This window comes from Paracoccidioides brasiliensis (genome assembly GCF_000150735.1).
Source record: "Paracoccidioides brasiliensis Pb18 unplaced genomic scaffold supercont2.5, whole genome shotgun sequence".
Taxonomy (NCBI): domain Eukaryota; kingdom Fungi; phylum Ascomycota; class Eurotiomycetes; order Onygenales; family Ajellomycetaceae; genus Paracoccidioides; species Paracoccidioides brasiliensis.
This window is the reverse complement of record NW_011371362.1, coordinates 1690773-1709070: the sequence shown is the minus strand read 5'-3', so window position 1 is coordinate 1709070 and position 18298 is coordinate 1690773. Positions and strand designations below refer to the sequence as shown.

Genomic DNA, 18298 nt, shown 5'->3' with positions numbered 1-18298 from the left:
ACCCCAAATCGGGTGTCACCCGAGGATTCTGGGATTTTGGTGAAACCAGGGAGATTCAGAAGAAACTTGAGAGGGACGGGTTTCAACAGCCTTTCAAATGTTTTCTTTCCACTAAGAAATTTGTATGTAATGAAAAATACTGCAATGAGCTAAATGGGTATAAAACCTGTATGGGTAGTGAATCACACCTGTGGTCGAGTCATCTCCCCTCGTCGCGCGGCAGCAGGATTAGGTTGGGGAGAGAAAAGTAAGAACCCATTCTTTTGCTCAACTTCACCATTTGCGCTATACGAGAAATCCAGAAGAGCCTAAGACCCGAAAATCGAATATGAAAATAGTGCCAGGTGTTACCGAATTTGTTGGAACAGAGGTCACACGTCTGACTCTCCACATTCAAGCTGTTACCTCCGTGGTGGCGCCGGTTCGCAGGCCTGTTCAAAGCACCTGAGCGTGCTGGGCCCGACGCGGACATATCCAAGCTGCAGTATGCGTGGGCTCCCTTGCTACCTTCCTCCTTCTCAGTCAACTCGACTGACCAGCATGCACAGGGTCACATCGAGAACGCAATATTGGATGTTTCCAAGCGACGCGAACCAGTTGTACAGGCTACTGTCACGATGCCTGGAGGCATCGAAAGCCCCAACCACCCGAATACTGATGTATCAACTAGTGTTTTCCGCCAACTCGGGCGCGCAACTTGGGTTCACATGTCAGAGCTTGCCTCGACTATGTATGATCAATGTATAAATGGCATCACCAAAGATGCCCTATGGGGTGAGAATGCGGAAGAGTTTGGATCTCGCATACTCTGTAAGGAGGATTATATATGATATGAGACCGGTTCACTCTAAAGTATGGTCTTTCACTCAGAACCTTGCCAAATCCATTGGTCTTTCAACCAGATCACCTGCCGCGTCTTTATAGCCCAAGTTTAACACTATGTTTTTGCATATTTCATTAGCTCTATCAAGCGTGGTCACATTGAGGTCTGCCTCACAGGAGTGCCCTAATGTTGCGCCATGAACATGCTGTTTCATCGAGTTTTCCTGTATATGTCATCTGGAAGGCAAATGGTATCGATTCCTGGCTGAATGCAGATCACAAAAAATTACGTACCATTCTAGCCATATCATCATTGGTAGTGGGCTTGACGACGACGAGGCGGCTTTGGATCAGGACAATTGGACCATCGATGCGTAACTCAAACAAATGGAAAACCGATCTGGATGATAAAGTATGAAGGTCATTAGGCCCAAAACAGTCATAAAAACTCGACGCCGGCTAGTATTAGTCAAGAATGACTAATGTGGAGGTTAGGGATTTGGCCGGAGTGAGTAACCTCGCATTGGCCAATATGGCGTATGGGGCTGATATCAAATACGTTGATGGGAATTGGGGGGAGGACGGGACGGGGGAGATTAAGCGTTAGAAGTGGCATAATGAGGTGGTACTTCCGGGTACAACATTCGGGTTTTGCTTTTCGGGGAACTTCGCAAGATACATAATCTCTTGGTCGGGACCGGGGATCGGGATCGGGAGAGAGCGAGGCGTGGGTCAAAATGGTCCGTGCGCTCCCGCTCCCGCTTCTGAACCTTATTTCTCCCGAATCTTCGTCGGAACACGGTAGGGGACAACGCGGATGAAAGCTGAACTAGGAAGGCTGCTGAAGTCGGGGCAGCATGTAAAGTTTCTCGATTTATATTAACTTCTTCTGGAAGCAAGTACACATTTGTTACTACTCCTGGATGAACGGGACAAGCTGTGGTAGCTTTCCGTTTCAGTCCGGAAATTCAGATTGGAAATGCCAATCCCAACGAATTAACTATATCACGGGCTAAAATTCTATGGAAAAATATCGTCGCATTTCTATATTTTCCTTCATTTGCCGTGAGTTTTGCCATCATTGCCTCCGTAGCCCTCATATATCGCCCAATGGAGTACATGGGGAAGAAAATAACACCGCCAGTATCGTAAATATTGCCAATATATTTAAAACAAACAACCACAGTTGACATTACTACAAGCACATACGAGGTATTATGAAAGTGTCTATTGTATTTAACTTCTCTGTGGCCACTTTACCCCGCATTTCTGAGAGTATATCTCGACAAATAGAAGATGATAGCTTGTAACCAGGCAAAGTTGCGCTTGAAGAACGCTTGGTACCATGTCGAACCAGACATGTACTACTAAAAAAGATGGTTCATCGAAAACGCGGAAGGGTTAAATCTGTAGAGAGAGTGAAGTCGACGTCGGTGGGGAATTCCGCGATAAAGCTGTTCTTCTCTGCTCATTGAATCACGCTTGGGATTAGCCCCACAGCTTTAACGGATGCCCATATCACTCTTGTGGAAGATGAGCCAAGAATTTACTTGGAAGCCGCTGAGTCTCGATATTGAGGTATCTTGTCGGCTTATCTGCACGGAACAGGAGGTTACCAGACTCGAACCGTCGCGGGACTTATAGTTTGTCAAGGACTATAAAGACTTCGTTCTGGTGGAAATGGAGGTGATAACCTCTTCAGGAGAGGTTGCACGGGAATCATCGCAGGACATGCCGTATCGGGCATAATACAGAAAAATTGGATTAACAGCAATTCGAAGGCTTGAGAATAAGTTATTGACTCCTGCTGAGATGGTTTTCATTGATCCCGTCGATGTGGCTGACGACCTGACCCTGGAGGCTCAGATCTTTAAGGATTAATCATTCTTTTAGCCAGTTGGTTGAATAGCATAACCACTCATGCTATGTAATCTGCGCTTCACAACCTCCCTCCCTGTAACAACAGCCATTTGGTTGGGGGGGGGGGGGGGGGGGGGGGAACCATATAACTTCTGCATATCAACCAACTTTGAATGCAACCTATCCTTCCCAACCCTGCCAGTGGTGAGAGCCGCGAGAAGTGAATGAGTTTGACACTGCATGTCGACCAACCTTCACTCTTGAGTCGTTTACGGAAGCCTCCTGCTCTGGAATTGGCTCGATGAGGACTTAAATAAACGCATTGTTGCATGGATATACTCCCGTACCCTTCTGACGAACCTCATCCCGTTTAACATGATGCATAAAAGTCATGATCACCCTGACGATGTGATGATGTTTATATTCCGTAGGAATTTAAGCTTAGTTTCTCTCTTTCTCTCCATATATTCACAGTTTGCAGTTGATTTCTCCACTTCTCTATCGTGGAAAGGACGTGCAGATGGGCCCTTTGGTAACATCAATCACCCTCCCAGTAACGGGTCTGCCTGGTGGGTTCACAAAATTCGGACCTGGGAAGATTTTATCGAGGATAATCCACTGGATGACGAGAAAGAAGACATGGACTTTTACTTTTGGATCTCGTGGCTTGCCCCTTACAGTTGGCAGGAGGAGGCGCTGGTGGATTTCAACGACCGTATTCCGCTCAGCCGTATGCCCCTTCTAATTTCCCAGATGCGGCTTATATTAGCTAAAGATTTCCAGGGGTTGCAGTCTCGATGTACGAAGATGAATGCCGAATAAGCGACGAAGCAAGGACAAGACTGCTGGAGAACGATACAGGGGCGGCACTTCCTCGAACTCTATCACCACCTGGAAGATATCGTTTGAGCACATCCTCCAGACGGCCCCTGGAGCTGTTCTTTTTGTTATCCCTCATGAGCTTTTTTGACCGACAAGAGATTCCATTTGGTGGAAGTCTATCAAGACTAAGGGAAGGGGGTCAAGCCGAGGATTTGAGTAGGAAATTGGTAGAGATACGCAGTATAAGCAGATAAAAAAGGGGGTGGTAAGGCCGGAGGACTCAAATGACCAACCTCAATATTCTTACATTCTTTGAAAGCTAGGTCGTAGCGTTGAAGCTTTGGAGTTGCTCAAGTCCGTGACAGAACTAGAGAACCAAGATGTGTATCGAATGGCTGAATATGATGGAGCAAGATTAGGACTTCGCTTTATTTATTGCATCTATGTTAAGTAGTTATGTTCTAATTCCAACAGAAAGGAAAGATATAAAAAACAATTATCTGTCACCCATACCACGTTTTCCGTGTATGTCATTTTCACTTTAATTTATGCATTTATGCATCCCCATATCATGTTCAGCTAAGTCTTTTTCCATAAGAACTATGAATCAGAAAGAAAATATAAAGAAACGGAATTGATAACATTAAATAATTTCTTCTTTTTTTTAAAAAAAAAACAAAAAAAAAAAAAAAAAAAAAAACAAAGGCAAATAGATAAGGGGGCATCAAGGGGAAAACATACCCTCCAAATCATCAAATCAGGTCAAATCAAATCAAACATAAAAAGAAGAGAGAAACCTACGCCGCTCCAAATTCCTTAACATCCGTCTTCTTCCCCAACAACGCCAACGGCACGATCCCACTAACATGCATCTCTGGCCCATAAACATGCATATTCAACCCCAACTCCTCGCCCACAGCCTTAATATTCTTCAGGCCCTCCTGATAATTAGGCCCAGCCCGTCTAACCCAGATCTGCGTCTTATGCTCATTCAAGATAGGCGCCACCTCCCTCAGCGCCCGAATAACCCCCTTGAACGTCGATGCGACGTTCGTGAAATTCGCAATCCCACCGCCAATGAACAGGACCTTCCCATCTGGATGCAAGGGTGCGCGCAGCATTAGATCCAGAATGGTGCGTGCGTAGTTGAACGTCTGTGTTTCGGTGGGTGCGCCGGAGTATTCGCCGTAGTTCGCGAGTTCGGAAACGAAGCCAGCGGACGCGATGGCGTCGGCGTAGATGACGGATGCACCACCGCCGGCGACGAGGGTCCAGATGCGTCCGTTCGGGTTGAGGACGGTGAGTTTAAGCGACGAGCCTGTCTTGGCGTCCATGTCTGCGACGAATTTTTCTTCCTTGCTAGGCTCGCGGCCGAAGGGGGGCGGGAATTCCATGGGCGGTCCCGCGTCGATGGTTACCTTGGCATCCGTATTGGTGGCCTTGCGGATCCCCAGAGCGGCGGGGCTGCGGGCAATGGCCCATTTGGTACCGCATTCGAATTCAGCGGTTTGGTCTAGTTTGGCGGCTAGGTCGAGGAAGTGCACTGCTGCGGAGGTTTTGGAGGGATTGGGAATGACGACGAGGGGGTTGATTTCGAGATAGGTGAATTGGCAGTCGACGTAGACGGCGTAGAGGCGGGTGATGAAGTCGACGAGCACGTTGTGGAGGCCCGAGGGGATTTTGCTGAGGAGGGCAGAGGCGATTTCGTCGTTGGAGGGGTAGTTTGCGAGATTGACTGGGATCAGGAGCTTTTCTGCCTTGGCGTCTACGTCGCCGACATCTACGCCGCCTTCGTGGGTGAAGAGGATCCAGTCGCCCTGCACAAATACATAATTCGATTAGTATTTATAGATTTTGTTTTTGTTTTTGATTTTAATTCTTAATTTATATTATAAATCAAGGGGAGATAATAAAGTCTGTGTATATATGTATCCTACCTCTCGTACGGAGCTGATATTGATATAATATTCCGTTTCTTGCGGGTGAGGCACAAATGGTTCAACGAGGAACTGCCTCAGGACACCCGTAACAGTCTCAACCTTCTGCTCCTTGCCTGCGCGCTCAGCAATCCATGCTCTCGCTTCAGGCCAGGTCTTATTCAGAGCAAGCAGGCCACTCTTGCCCCGCCGCTTGATCAATTGGTCTGGTTTCGCAACGAGGCGGATGTCCTTTGCGAGCAGCCAGGGATAGGTGCTCTCAGCCTGGTCGAGGATAGCGTCGACAGAGGCATCTTCGGGGAAGTAGAGGGAGGCGAGCTTGGGGGGGGGATTGTGGGTGGATTGAGGGGGTAGAGGGGAGGATTTGATGACGGGGCATCTGGTGAGGTGGTAGTTGAGAATGGCCTTGCCATCCGCTTCAAGGATTGACTTGGCTGACATGGTGATGTGTATAGCTATAAGTGATCGATCTCTAGTTGGGGATGTCTGTGTATGCGGTATATTAGGATAAATAAGGTGAGAGAATGTGTGTTAGTTATTTTGTCTGTGTGTATGTGTAGTTAAATATTGTGTATATGAAGTGGTTGTTGTTGGGTGTTTTGAGTTGAGCTTTGCGGAAGCTGGCGCCTGACTAAGCGGGTGAGGCAGTTGTTGGGAAGCCCGGAAACAGCCGAGTCTTGGGGATTTATTTATTTAGCTACTTGAGGCATACGAATCCCCGGTTTTGGTCTACCTGGGCTTCTGGGGCTTTAGTGGTTTTCTTGGCTTGCGCAGGGTTGGATTAGGTAGAATGTCTGGGATATTTTTAAACAAAGGTTGTTGAGAATTCTGTTTTAGCGTTGTTGTGCCCCTAATACTCTTAACTATAGAGTGGCTCTTGTGCTGTAGAATATATTGCCTTGGAATGAATTGGATAAGAATGCAATTTAGGATTCTCAATGAAAATCAGCAAATTGACAATATCTATTCTCGCATAAATAGATATATATATATATATATTCACTCCAAATATCTTCCTGCTTTTTGTTGTTTTGGGTCCTTGTTCAGCGGTTTGCAGCTGCTTAGGTACAACTGAATCATGGGGCAGCAGGTACCCCGACAGCCTAGCCTGTCCCATGTGATACCTTCGCTGCCAATACACCCCAGGTCACCCGCAAGGCCACCCGTCTCATCCATTGGGGAGCGGCTAGCCCTATCTGGTTAGTGCCAGCCAACTCGGAGCGAGGTGTCTCAAAGCGGAAGGAGAGCCCAGCTATGTTGCAAGGGGTGCAACCTGCCGCAGTTTGGCAGCTCAACAAACACCAAAAATACACTTCCCAAGGCCAAGTTCAAAAAGTCCAAGGTCCAACTTCTAATTCATTCTTATTTTCTTCAACTCTCCAACTTTTCACTCTTCGTTCTTCTCTCTTCGTATCCAGCCCAGACCAAAGTTGGTCATTTGACTCTTTGTTTGTACGTCTTGCTCAGTCATTTCCCTTCGACATTAGATATCTCCTTGTGTTTAGACGTTGCTGCTGTGCGTTTAATTCCTCTGCACTTCCAAGGGGTGGCCTGTCCTGTCGATCCCTCCCAGCAAACTCCAAGGTAGCCGAATTTATAATAAATAAATGCAGCCAACTACGCATACTTCTATCCCAATATAATAGCTAACCTGATATCTCTTTCCTCTAGCTTCCGTAGCCATGCCTTCTGCTGCTCCCCTGTCCAGCACTGCCAATGGCAACCTCTCCGCAAACGATAATATACGTCGCTTCTCTGCCCCAAGCAGACCCCTCACTCCCCTAGAGCACACCCTCTTCCACGACAAGACACGATGCTTCGTATAGTACGTCTCATCTCTCCATATTACTACATTCTACTACTATTTACTGCTACATAACACAACGCTGGAACCGGCTACTAATTGCTATGCTTGCAGTGGTATGCAACCCCGTGCCGTGCAGGGAATGCTCGACTTCGACTTCATCTGCAAGCGATCCACCCCCTCCGTAGCCGGCATTATCTACACCTTTGGCGGCCAATTCGTCAGTAAGATGTATGTCAACTATCCAAATGCCCAACAACATCTGTTTGCTAAATATGGCTTTATAGGTACTGGGGAACTAGCGAGACTCTGCTCCCCGTCTACCAGGAGGTCGAAAAGGCCATGTCAAAACACCCAGATGTCGACACCGTCGTCAACTTCGCCTCGTCGCGAAGTGTCTACAGCTCCACCATGGAACTCATGCAGTACCCCCAGATCAAGTTAATTGCCATCATCGCTGAGGGTGTCCCAGAAAGAGTATGTGCAAACCATTCCCTCGTATTTATATATATATATATATGTACATGTATATCCGTGAATATATACTAACCGGATTATAGCGCGCCCGAGAAATCATGGTAGCTGCGAAAGAAAAAGGGATAACTATCATTGGCCCCGCGACTGTCGGAGGCATCAAACCAGGTGCCTTCAAAATTGGCAACACTGGCGGCATGATGGACAACATTGTCGCATCTAAACTCTACCGCAAGGGCTCAGTGGGCTACGTCTCTAAATCTGGAGGCATGTCTAATGAGCTGAATAATATCATCTCCCAAAACACTGATGGAGTCTATGAGGGTGTCGCTATTGGAGGCGACAGATATCCTGGAACCACATTTATTGACCATCTCCTGAGATACCAAGCAGATCCAAAGTGTAAGATCCTCCTGCTCCTGGGTGAGGTCGGTGGTGTTGAAGAGTACCGCGTCATCGACGCTGTGCACGATGGCACCATCACGAAACCAGTTGTCGCGTGGGCCATTGGAACCTGCGCAAGCCTGTTCAAAACAGAAGTCCAGTTCGGCCACGCTGGCGCCTCCGCCAACTCTGAACTTGAGACTGCAGTCATGAAGAACAAATACATGAGAGAATCTGGCATCCACGTCCCAGACACCTTCGAGGAACTACCCCGGGTCCTCGCGGACGTCTACAAGAAGCTCGTCAAGCAAGGAACCATTAAGCCCGAACCTGAACCTGTCCCACCCAAGATCCCCATTGATTACGCCTGGGCCCAGGAACTTGGCCTCATCCGTAAACCAGCCGCATTCATCTCTACCATCTCTGACGACCGTGGTCAAGAACTGCTGTACGCCGGGATGCCCATCTCAGATGTGTTCAGAGAAGACATCGGAATTGGCGGCGTCATGTCGCTGCTGTGGTTCCGTCGCCGTCTCCCCATCTACGCTAGCAAGTTCCTCGAGATGGTCCTTATGTTGACGGCTGACCATGGTCCCGCTGTATCTGGCGCCATGAACACGATCATCACAACTAGAGCTGGAAAGGATCTTATCAGCGCTCTAGTATCTGGTCTGTTGACGATTGGCTCCAGGTTTGGTGGTGCTCTGGACGGCGCTGCGGAGGAGTTCACAAAGGCGTTCGACAGGGGCCTTAGTCCCCGCGATTTCGTTGATACCATGCGCAGGGAAAACAAATTGATACCAGGTATCGGTCACAAAGTAAAATCCCGTGCCAACCCAGACCTTCGCGTCGAACTCGTCAAGGAGTTCGTACACAAAAACTTCCCAAGCCACAAACTCCTCGACTACGCCATCGCCGTCGAAACCGTTACGACTTCCAAGAAAGACAATCTAATCCTAAACGTCGACGGGTGCGTGGCTGTATGCTTTGTTGATTTGATGCGGAACTGTGGTGCGTTTAGCCCCGAGGAGGCGGAGGACTATCTGTCTATGGGTGTGCTGAATGGGTTGTTTGTTTTGGGGAGGAGTATTGGGCTCATTGCGCATTTCTTGGATCAGAAGAGGCTGCGGACTGGGCTTTATAGGCATCCGTGGGATGATATTACGTATTTGCTACCGACGTTGCAGAAGGGTGCGCCGGGTGCGGAGGGGAGAGTTGAGGTTAGCATGTAATTTGGCTGGGAAGCTGATTTCTCTTCCACCCCCCCCCCCCCCCCCCCCCTAAACAGCGTGGTTGATTGGGGAGCAATAAAAAAGGCTTTTTCTTCTGTGATGGTGGTGCGAATAATATATTTTTTTATGCTCTACACCTTTTTCTCCTTTACATTTTACATTTACAATTTGATTGTATGTTTTTATTGCTTTTCTTTGATTTCTATTTGGACATGTTTGGCTGGGCTGAGTTGAGCTGGTTTGAGGGATAGATATGAGGGTGTCCATGTGGGTGGGTGTGGTGGAAGTGCTGGGATAACTATTTGAAAATAGAATGATGATGACATACGTTTTATTACAAGGTTGTTCATTTACTTTCCACCAAGCCCTTTTGGACACTGTTGTTTTTTTTTTCTGTTTTTTTGAGTGATAGATATGTTAGCGAGACCCAAAGGGACGCTCTGAAAAGTCGTAAGTAACTAATCCAGGAGTAGAGAGTAGATGAACGCATAACTATTTCTGTTGATTGACTTCCCTTTCATCTCTTCTGGTTCCAGATATCTCCCCTTCAATCTCATAGTCTACGAGTTCTCGAGTGCTGCTTAGGTATATTAAAGGGTCTCCGCACATCTCCGCGGTCTCAGGCGCGGAACAAAACTACGAGCAGAAGTTGTTTATTATTGCACTTTCATATGAGCAGAAGATTGCGGGTACGTGCAGATACGGATCCTGACATAAAAATAAAATTCTATCCGATCCTTTAAACTAGAGCTATTAATAAGAAACGTGATTGCTGGAGAGAAGTGCAGTGGAGCAAGTTGAATTACATGCGAGAATAATAGTTATATATAACTATTAGTTACGTCAAAGTCTATTGATCTCTCCTATTTCCAAACCAATAAATTCCACCATCCCCACCTCTATACATCTCCCACCCACCACCAGGACAGACAAACACCTCTCCCTCGAAAAACAATGGTCCGCTTCAAACACCGCTACCTCCTCATCGACATCCTCTACCCCCCCTCCTCCGATGTCTCCTCCACTACGCCCAGCGCGGCCAAAATCGAACCCAAACCCCCGCCGAGAAGTACCAGCTCCAGTACTGCTAATGCAAACGCTAACCTGACAACACACCTCCTCATCCACCGCCCGACACCGGATACACTGACACCGCAATCCCTCGCGCGGGCCGTAAGGGAGCATATTGCGGAGATGTTTGGCGATTGGGGAATGGGTAGGTTAGGAGGGGGCGGAGCGGGAAGCGTTAGTGGTATGTGTGTAAGGTGTTTTCTTTCTTTCTTCCTCTCTTCTTCTCTTCTCTCTCTCTCTCTCTCTCTCTCTCTCTCTCTCTCTTTAATTTTTTAATTTTTTAATTTTTTAATTTTTTAATTTTATTTTTGGTGCTAACATCTGGCGATACGTGATTAGTAAAATACCTCTCCCCCGCAACATCAACGGCGATAATCCGCTGTCCCCGCGCGAGCTATCGACTTGTTTGGTGCGCGCTTACGTATATGTCTCGATTACCTGCGTCAAGGGGTGGGGGTGGGGGTGGGAGGGCAAATGCGAATCTGCAGATGCAGGATGATTGTGTGTTCCGGGTTGTGAGGGTTTCCGGGACGATGAGAAAGGCGGAGGAAGAGGCTATTTCGAGGGCGAGGAGGGAGGTTGTTAGGATGCGGGTGGCCGGAGAGAAGGGGGGTGGGATGCTGGAGGGAATGTTTGGGGGGGAAGTTGAAGTGGGTGTTAATGTTGATGTGGATATGGGAGAGAATGAACAGGAAGACGAGGGAAGTGATGAGGATTGAATGGGGAGGTAAATATCATTGGTGAGTACCATCCTTTCTTCTTATGTTCAAACGTATCGTGACTATTATATTCTACTATACATTCATGGCATGAGTTTCGTTTCATTTTCGTGATTTGCGGACGACTTTTATCCACTATGTGGAACAGTCATATCGAAATCATCCATATCGATGTCATCCCCTCCTCCTCCACCAGAAGCACCAGGCGCATTCTTCCCTGCTTCTTCCCGCACCTTCGCTTCCTCCCATTCCTTCCTCTCCTTCTCATCCCATTCAACCTTTCTATCAAGCCATCTCTCCTGCACATCTCTTATATCCATCACACCCAACCCCTCTCTAACCGCCACCTGCCAGACCGTATCATTTGCCCCTTCCGCCGAACCAAAGGCATAACCACCCGCCCGATCAATAACATGTAACAAATTCATCATACTCTTCTTATCCTCTACAGCTAGTGTCTCAAAACCTACCAGCCCGAAATCTTGCACAAGCTCGACAATGGCCTGGTTCAACGCGTCAAATTTCGAGTTCATTAGTCGGGGGGATTCCTCCTTTAAGTGTGGGAGGAGATAGGATAGGTCTTGGACTTCTGTGTAGAAGTCTAAATTGAAGGGTAAGGGTGGGTAGTTGGAGAGGTTGTCTATTTTTGTGAGGACGTTGATGTGGGGGAGGTCCATTTGGAGCATGGCGCGGAGGGAGAGGAGGAGGGCAGAGATGTACATTGAGGGGAGGGTGAGGTTGTAGGAGTCTATGAGGTGGATTACGACGAGCTGTTGGCAGCACGGGATTAGTTAGTAGTGAAAGGGAGCTTTCATGGAAGGGCCAAGATTTTGAGGGATAGGGTGAGAGCACACTCTGTACCCAAGCTTTTGGATCCGGAAGAAGATATTTCGCAGCGAAGAGTGGTGTGTGAAGATCTCGACCTGGCCTGGGCAATCGAACAGGACATAGTCATCTGCATTATATCAAATACATGCACAAATTAGTCGCATTCTACGCGCATTCCATTCCCGCAATAGTAACAAATATCATTTTAACAAACCTCCTAACCGCTCCAAACCCTCTTTCAACCAATCGAAATTTGCCTCTATTTCCTCAAGTGCATATAAAACCCCTCCATTTGGGCCCAGCGTATCTTCTGCCATAATTTCCTCCAGTGTTACCAGCTCGCGCACGTCAAACGCGGGGGTGTACGAGGTCTTGTCGTTGGCAGGGTCTAGGTTGACAACTGAGCATTTGCGGCCGATGGCGGACATGAATTGCTGCATGCCATCGCAGTAGGTGGATTTGCCAGAGCCGGGGGGGCCTATTACTAGCTGCGCGAAAGGCATGACCAATGATATGTGTGCAACTTTGCTTTTAACCTGGGAGAATAACTCCTGGTTAACGGTGTGGAAGTGATGGAAGTTGAAGCTTTGTTGACTGCGATGATGTCGTTGGGGCGGTGTGGCGAGGCAAAAAAGGAGGAGAAAATTCGGGTTGAGAAACAGCTTGCAAGGAACAAACAGACAACAATATCCGAGTCCAACTTTGGGAGAAGGGGACTTTAGATTTTCATTCAATTGCGGATTACTATAGTTGTTTACTCCAATGGCGTCTAGTAAGTTCAATATCTGAAGCAACCTAAAACTACACCTCGATACTGACCGCAAATCACAGCACAATTCGCCCTCGCCTCCCCGCCGACGGACGCCATATCCGCCGTTAAATTCTCCCCAGAGCCACGCTCAATGCGCCTGGTAGTTTCGTCATGGGATAAAAACGTATATCTATACGATCTACGAGATGAGAATGGAGCCGTGGGCGAAGGCAAATTACTTCGGAAATTCGAGCATCGAGCACCCGTTCTGGATGTCTGCTTTGGAGAGAATGAGAATGAAATATATACCAGTGGATTAGACTGGGACGTTAGGAGGTGAGTTGCTCACTGTATATGATATATATATGTACCTCCCCTCGGAATACCATTCCGCGAATCAAAAACAATGCCACCACTAATGGCGGATTCCCCTTACAGGATCGACATCCCGACCTCCACCCAAACAGTCCTCAGCACACATTCCGCCGGCGTCAAATCGGTCGTCTATAGCAAAGAGCACAACCTCCTTGTCTCCGCCTCCTGGGACTCAACACTACATGTCCACCGCACTAGCACCCCCTCAGACTCCACCAACTCCACCCCAACAAAGGCACCGATGACCATCCCCCTCCCCGCAAGACCCTTCTCCCTCTCCCTCTCCCCAACAAAGCTCGTCGTCGCCATGGCCTCGCGCACCCTGCACATCTACGACTTACACGCTCTTTCCACCTCCCTCGACCAATCCCCCAACACCTCCACGGCCTCTGAAAATACCCAACCCATAGAACCCTGGCAACGACGCGAAAGCAGTCTAAAATTTATGACGCGCGCCGTGGCCTGCATGCCCAACGATGCCGGCTACGCGTCTTCCAGCATCGAAGGCCGCGTCGCGGTCGAATGGTTCGATCCCTCCCCAGCCTCCCAAGACCGCAAATACGCGTTTAAATGCCACAGGCAACAAGCAGCAGATGAGCCCGGTGTTGATGTCGTATATCCCGTCAACGCGCTGGCATTTCACCCTGTGCATGGCACATTTGCGTCTGGTGGCGGGGATGGGGTTGTGGCCTTGTGGGATGGGTTGGCGAAGAGGAGGATTCGGCAGTATCAGCGGCATCCAGCTAGTGTGGCTGCGTTGGCTTTTAGTGGAGATGGGAAGTTTTTGGCCATTGGGGTTTGTCCTGGGTTTGAGGAGGGGAGGGAGAAGGAACAGGGTGAGGCGGGGGAAGGGGTTGTAAATGTGTTTATTAGGGAGTTGGGGGAGAATGAGGCCAAAGGAAAAGGGGTGAAGTAAAATGGGATGATTGAGTAATGGGTTGGTTGCTACGTTAATTTTTTCTTTTCTTTTCTTTTCTTTTCATTCTTTATTTTCTAGCGTATTATTGTATCATACTCAACACAGTAATCGTTGTATCCCGAACCAAAAACCAAGAAAATAAAATCCAATGATACCTCTATCAAGGTAAAACCCTCTCAAAACAAAATGAGACGTAAAAACAAAAAGGGAATATAATGCTTATCAGTTCATCAGAACTTACCCTCCCCTAATAATTTACTTCGTAGTGCGCACCGAAACCGACCCGTCCGGCATACCAAAATACGCAGCAACAGGCTTCTGCCCACCAATCCCACCAACAGCTTGAGCCTGCCGGGCCGTCAACCCGCAAAAGAGACCAACCTCCAATACACCGGGAATCATATTAATCCTCTCTGCCAAAGCCGTTACCTCCCAAACCCCATTTTTCCCCGACCCATCCTGACCTTGCGCGACGTCCGACGGCAAGAGGAGCTTAGGAAATGGTGCGTCGATGAGGAAGAAGCCCTGATCAGTTTTCACAGGAGTGGCATGCTCTCCTACCTCGGGTGCGGTAATGCGGAGTTTGGGCAGGGGGCTGCCGATTTTTTGAAGTTCGGCTATAACGCGGCGGACGGCTATGGGGGCTACTTCGATGGGAATTGAGGGCCAGTTTGTTAGGAGGCGGGATTGGAGTTTTCGAGAGTCTGTGTGTAGTGGGTGGGGATTGGGTTAGTAATTTGGAAGGTGTGGTTGATAATATACGTGCTTGTAAGAGTGGTAGCTGCGGTGGGGGGAAATCCTGGCACGCATTTTGACATGCGGAGCTACAATAGGAAAAGAAAGCAAAAACTCATATAAATAAAGCCATATTTTGCCGCACATACCAGCTACGCAAATAAACTCCTTCGCCTGTAGTGCAACTAGCTTCTCCTGGAACAGACATGCACCTCCGCCCTTTATACAATTGAGGTCGTCGTCAACCTCATCCGCACCATCAAACGCAACGTCTAACACGGCGCCATCGGGAAGCGCATCAAATGCGACAGGGGTCAAGCCCGCATTGACAACGAGTTGATTCGACTGGTACCCTGTAGGCACGAAACCAGTGGTAGACGTATCCACCCCGAGCGCCTTGATGGCCTCGACTACGTAGACAATCGTGGTCCCGCTACCGATTCCGACGAATTTGGCGTTTGGTGGATAGTGTTTATCGACAGCTTCTTTCGCGGCGTTCCGCTTTGCGTCTTCGATTGTGGACATGGCGGATGGGTATGTGGCTGTGTAGGATCGTTTCTGAGGGGAGAGGGGGGTATTGAAAAGCGGACCGGACAGCGGGAGTACAACAGTTAAGAAGTGGGATGCAGTTAGTGAGTGGCGGGGCAGCAACTTGAGCCTAGAAGTTTCAGTTTGGGGCTGGAATTAGAAAATTGTTTGCCTTTTTAGGATTTCTGTAGAATATGGATCGGGAGGATGCAATGGGTTATGGGTTATTTATCTAATATCAAAGCGGGAAACTGATATACTTTGTACTTCCACCCTTTCTTTTCATACCCAGGGGTTGGCGGAGTTACTTACAAGGTGCATGCGACTAATGGTCTTGGTATGAGTTTCATGAAGCTTTCTGGCGGGGGGAGGGTTGGGCGGGCGGGAAATGTTAGATATATAGCTAAATAACTATTACCTATTAACGTTATGTGAGCAGTTTAAGGAGTGACAGAGCACAATCCCTATAGTTTAAGACAACCACGGGAGTCATCGAGATCACTAATTCTTAGGCTGTGCATGACTATAGCTGCGCCATGGTATCATCGCAAGCCAACTGTCAATTGGAATCATGTTGACAGGAGGCGATCCGTGGGTTATTGCTGGTGATGTTGGTGATGGTCGTTCAACTTATATAACCAACTAGTTACACCGCCCACTACGCTCCGGCCCGACTATTTTCCCCCTGTATTAAACTACCTTGTCTGTTTGCCCCTCGAAGGGCTCTGAAGACGACAAGACAACAAGACAACACGCCATATGCTTGCTGCCCCCATATTAGTCTCTAGTAGACACTTCTGCACTAAGGAATATAACCGTCCTGGGCTGGCATAGAGCGGCATAGAGCGGCCTGAAGTAAATCAATAGCCTATATCATTCCTTTCCTCGCTTAGACATCAAGAGTTGTTTGCTTTCTCCAATGACCGAATCTTTTCCAACACGACCTGCGGGGCCAACCACAAAGGAGCGCAAATACGACCGTCAGCTACGATTATGGGCTGCCAGTGGCCAACAAGCTCTTGAAAGCTCCAAGGTGCTTCTCGTAAACTCAGGTGGCCCTCTGGATAACGAAATCACCGCTGGTTCTGGAGTGGTGGGTGTCGAGACCCTGAAAAATCTGGTGCTGCCTGGTGTCGGCGGCTTCACAATTGTTGACCCGGCCATCGCCACTGAGTCGGACCTGGGAGTCAACTTTTTTCTAGAAGAGGCGAGCCTGGGAAAATCGAGAGCACAGGAGACGTGCAGGCTGCTGCGGGAGCTAAATCCAGACGTCGAGGGAGACTCATTCGATCAGGTGCATCTATTCGGATAGCCCCAAAATATATTAAAAAAAAAAAAAAAAAAAAAAAAAAAAAAAAAAAAACCGAATGATAACTGACTCTTTAGACAGCCCATTGGAGAACTTCTAGAAAATGAAGGCTTCCTACAACCATACTCTCTCATAATAGTCTCGGCTCCAGTGAGTCGTTCCACGTTAAAATCTATTTCTGCCGCCGCCCGACAACACTCAATTCCTCTCATTTATGCCCATTCGGTTGGCTTCTACTCTGCATTCTCACTGCAACTCCCTGCTGTATTTCCCATTGTCGAAACACATCCAGATCCAGAATCCGTTCAAGATCTACGCTTGACCAACCCTTGGCCCGAATTAGCAGCCGTCGCCGCGGCCAAGACGGCGGATATAGATAGCCTTGATGACTATGAACATGGCCATATGCCATACCTATTGATACTGCTTCATTTTCTCGAGAAGTGGAAGAAAACACACAATGGGAACCCACCTACCACGTACAAAGAAAAGTCAGAATTCCGTGAGATGGTTCGGGATGGGACCCGGGCCGATAACTTGGAAGGAGGGGAGGAAAACTTCGACGAAGCCGTAGCCGCCGTATTAAAGAGCATAAACCCCTGGTCTCTAAAGAGCAATGTTGAAGAAGTATTTAAGATGGAACAGTGTAACAATCTCACGGCAACCTCTGGCAATTTTTGGATAATCGCCTCCGCCGTTAAATCATTCTACACCAACCACAATGTCCTCCCGCTCCCAGGTTCCCTTCCAGACATGAAGACGAAGTCAGAAGACTATATCTCCCTCCAAAATATCTACAAATCAAAAGCACGCAAAGACGTCGCAGAGGTCGTCGTTACCGTTAGGGCTCTAGAAAGCCAGCTCGGGAGAGATACGCCAGCATCTCAAATCTCTGAGAGGGAGATCGAAACTTTCTGCAAAAATGCCTCTAGCATAAAGGTAATCTGTGGCCGTGACATACCCATTCTAGACTCGACTGCGGACCTCACAACTCTTAGATCTATCCGCGACAGCCTCCAACTCTCCGACTCCCTCATCCACATCTTCATCGCCCTGCAAATCCTCGATACGCTCGTCAGCGAGTATCAAAATACAGCCTCACAAACACAATCACAACCGCCATCATCGCCCTCACTCCCATCTCTCCTCGACCAAGCCAGAAACTGGTCAGCCGCACAATCAAAACTCCTAAGCCTCCTGCAAGTCGATGGCCAGCCTCTCGATGACGAGATTCAGTCTCGCATCACAAAGGCAGTGCAAGAGACGATACGCGCAGGTCCAGGGGAGTTGCACACCATCTCCGCACTGGCTGGAGGCTTCGTGGCACAAGAGGCGTTGAAGGTGCTGACGAGGCAGTATGTGCCGCTGGATAATACGTGTGTCTTTGATGGGATCGAGAGTCGGGCGGAAATGTTTAGGTTGTAGGTTGGTTAGAGGAATGGATTTTCTGGGTCTGAGATGGGTTATAGTGGAAGAAGATAACCCTTATGGACTGAGTCCTAGCAGTTTGGGGGCCAAGGAATTGGATTTATTTGTGAAGATTCCATATTTACGTTGTACGGATTATGTTTAGAGGTTAGTTAACCAAATAGGCGACGGCGTGATATATTCACAATTTAATGAAAGAAATCTTATCATACAGATATATTACGGCTAGAAGGAATCCTTCTGATAGTTGCATCAAATAGTGATCGTATTCCCTTGTGTCTGAAATTGCGATATGTGTCA

The 18298-nt window shown here is 48.2% G+C and overlaps 9 protein-coding genes across 9 annotated transcripts; 6 read left to right on the top strand and 3 right to left on the bottom strand.

The window, feature by feature from the left end:
• Positions 1 to 617: 617 nt before the first annotated feature.
• PADG_04997 (uncharacterized protein) lies at positions 618 to 1429 on the top strand (the record flags this gene model as incomplete). Its single annotated transcript, XM_010761922.1, has 4 exons — positions 618 to 810; positions 962 to 986; positions 1125 to 1196; positions 1318 to 1429. 4 exons carry the CDS (start codon positions 618 to 620, stop codon positions 1427 to 1429), a joined length of 402 nt encoding a protein of 133 aa, XP_010760224.1.
• Positions 1430 to 3060: 1631 nt separating this feature from the next.
• PADG_04995 (uncharacterized protein) lies at positions 3061 to 3958 on the top strand (the record flags this gene model as incomplete). The annotated part of the gene is made up of 3 exons (XM_010761921.1): positions 3061 to 3412; positions 3466 to 3720; positions 3828 to 3958. The coding sequence occupies 3 exons, from the start codon at positions 3061 to 3063 to the stop codon at positions 3956 to 3958; spliced, it is 738 nt and encodes a 245-aa protein (XP_010760223.1).
• A 343-nt stretch (positions 3959 to 4301) lies between these two features.
• Positions 4302 to 5882, bottom strand: PADG_04994 (uncharacterized protein; the record flags this gene model as incomplete). Its single annotated transcript, XM_010762167.1, has 2 exons — positions 4302 to 5321; positions 5442 to 5882. 2 exons carry the CDS (start codon positions 5880 to 5882, stop codon positions 4302 to 4304), a joined length of 1461 nt encoding a protein of 486 aa, XP_010760469.1.
• Positions 5883 to 7123: 1241 nt separating this feature from the next.
• PADG_04993 (ATP-citrate synthase subunit 1) lies at positions 7124 to 9335 on the top strand (the record flags this gene model as incomplete). The annotated part of the gene is made up of 4 exons (XM_010762166.1): positions 7124 to 7266; positions 7360 to 7476; positions 7533 to 7722; positions 7806 to 9335. The coding sequence occupies 4 exons, from the start codon at positions 7124 to 7126 to the stop codon at positions 9333 to 9335; spliced, it is 1980 nt and encodes a 659-aa protein (XP_010760468.1).
• Positions 9336 to 10289: 954 nt separating this feature from the next.
• PADG_04992 (uncharacterized protein) lies at positions 10290 to 11125 on the top strand (the record flags this gene model as incomplete). The annotated part of the gene is made up of 2 exons (XM_010762165.1): positions 10290 to 10587; positions 10746 to 11125. The coding sequence occupies 2 exons, from the start codon at positions 10290 to 10292 to the stop codon at positions 11123 to 11125; spliced, it is 678 nt and encodes a 225-aa protein (XP_010760467.1).
• Positions 11126 to 11253: 128 nt separating this feature from the next.
• On the bottom strand, positions 11254 to 12456 carry PADG_04991 (uncharacterized protein; the record flags this gene model as incomplete). The annotated part of the gene is made up of 3 exons (XM_010762164.1): positions 11254 to 11895; positions 11980 to 12080; positions 12168 to 12456. The coding sequence occupies 3 exons, from the start codon at positions 12454 to 12456 to the stop codon at positions 11254 to 11256; spliced, it is 1032 nt and encodes a 343-aa protein (XP_010760466.1).
• A 259-nt stretch (positions 12457 to 12715) lies between these two features.
• Positions 12716 to 13995, top strand: PADG_11857 (uncharacterized protein; the record flags this gene model as incomplete). The annotated part of the gene is made up of 3 exons (XM_010762271.1): positions 12716 to 12725; positions 12785 to 13040; positions 13143 to 13995. The coding sequence occupies 3 exons, from the start codon at positions 12716 to 12718 to the stop codon at positions 13993 to 13995; spliced, it is 1119 nt and encodes a 372-aa protein (XP_010760573.1).
• Positions 13996 to 14253: 258 nt separating this feature from the next.
• On the bottom strand, positions 14254 to 15258 carry PADG_04989 (ribose 5-phosphate isomerase A; the record flags this gene model as incomplete). The annotated part of the gene is made up of 2 exons (XM_010762163.1): positions 14254 to 14702; positions 14883 to 15258. The coding sequence occupies 2 exons, from the start codon at positions 15256 to 15258 to the stop codon at positions 14254 to 14256; spliced, it is 825 nt and encodes a 274-aa protein (XP_010760465.1).
• A 922-nt stretch (positions 15259 to 16180) lies between these two features.
• PADG_04988 (uncharacterized protein) lies at positions 16181 to 17995 on the top strand (the record flags this gene model as incomplete). Its single annotated transcript, XM_010761920.1, has 2 exons — positions 16181 to 16555; positions 16652 to 17995. The coding sequence occupies 2 exons, from the start codon at positions 16181 to 16183 to the stop codon at positions 17993 to 17995; spliced, it is 1719 nt and encodes a 572-aa protein (XP_010760222.1).
• Between the last annotated feature and the right edge of the window lie 303 nt (positions 17996 to 18298).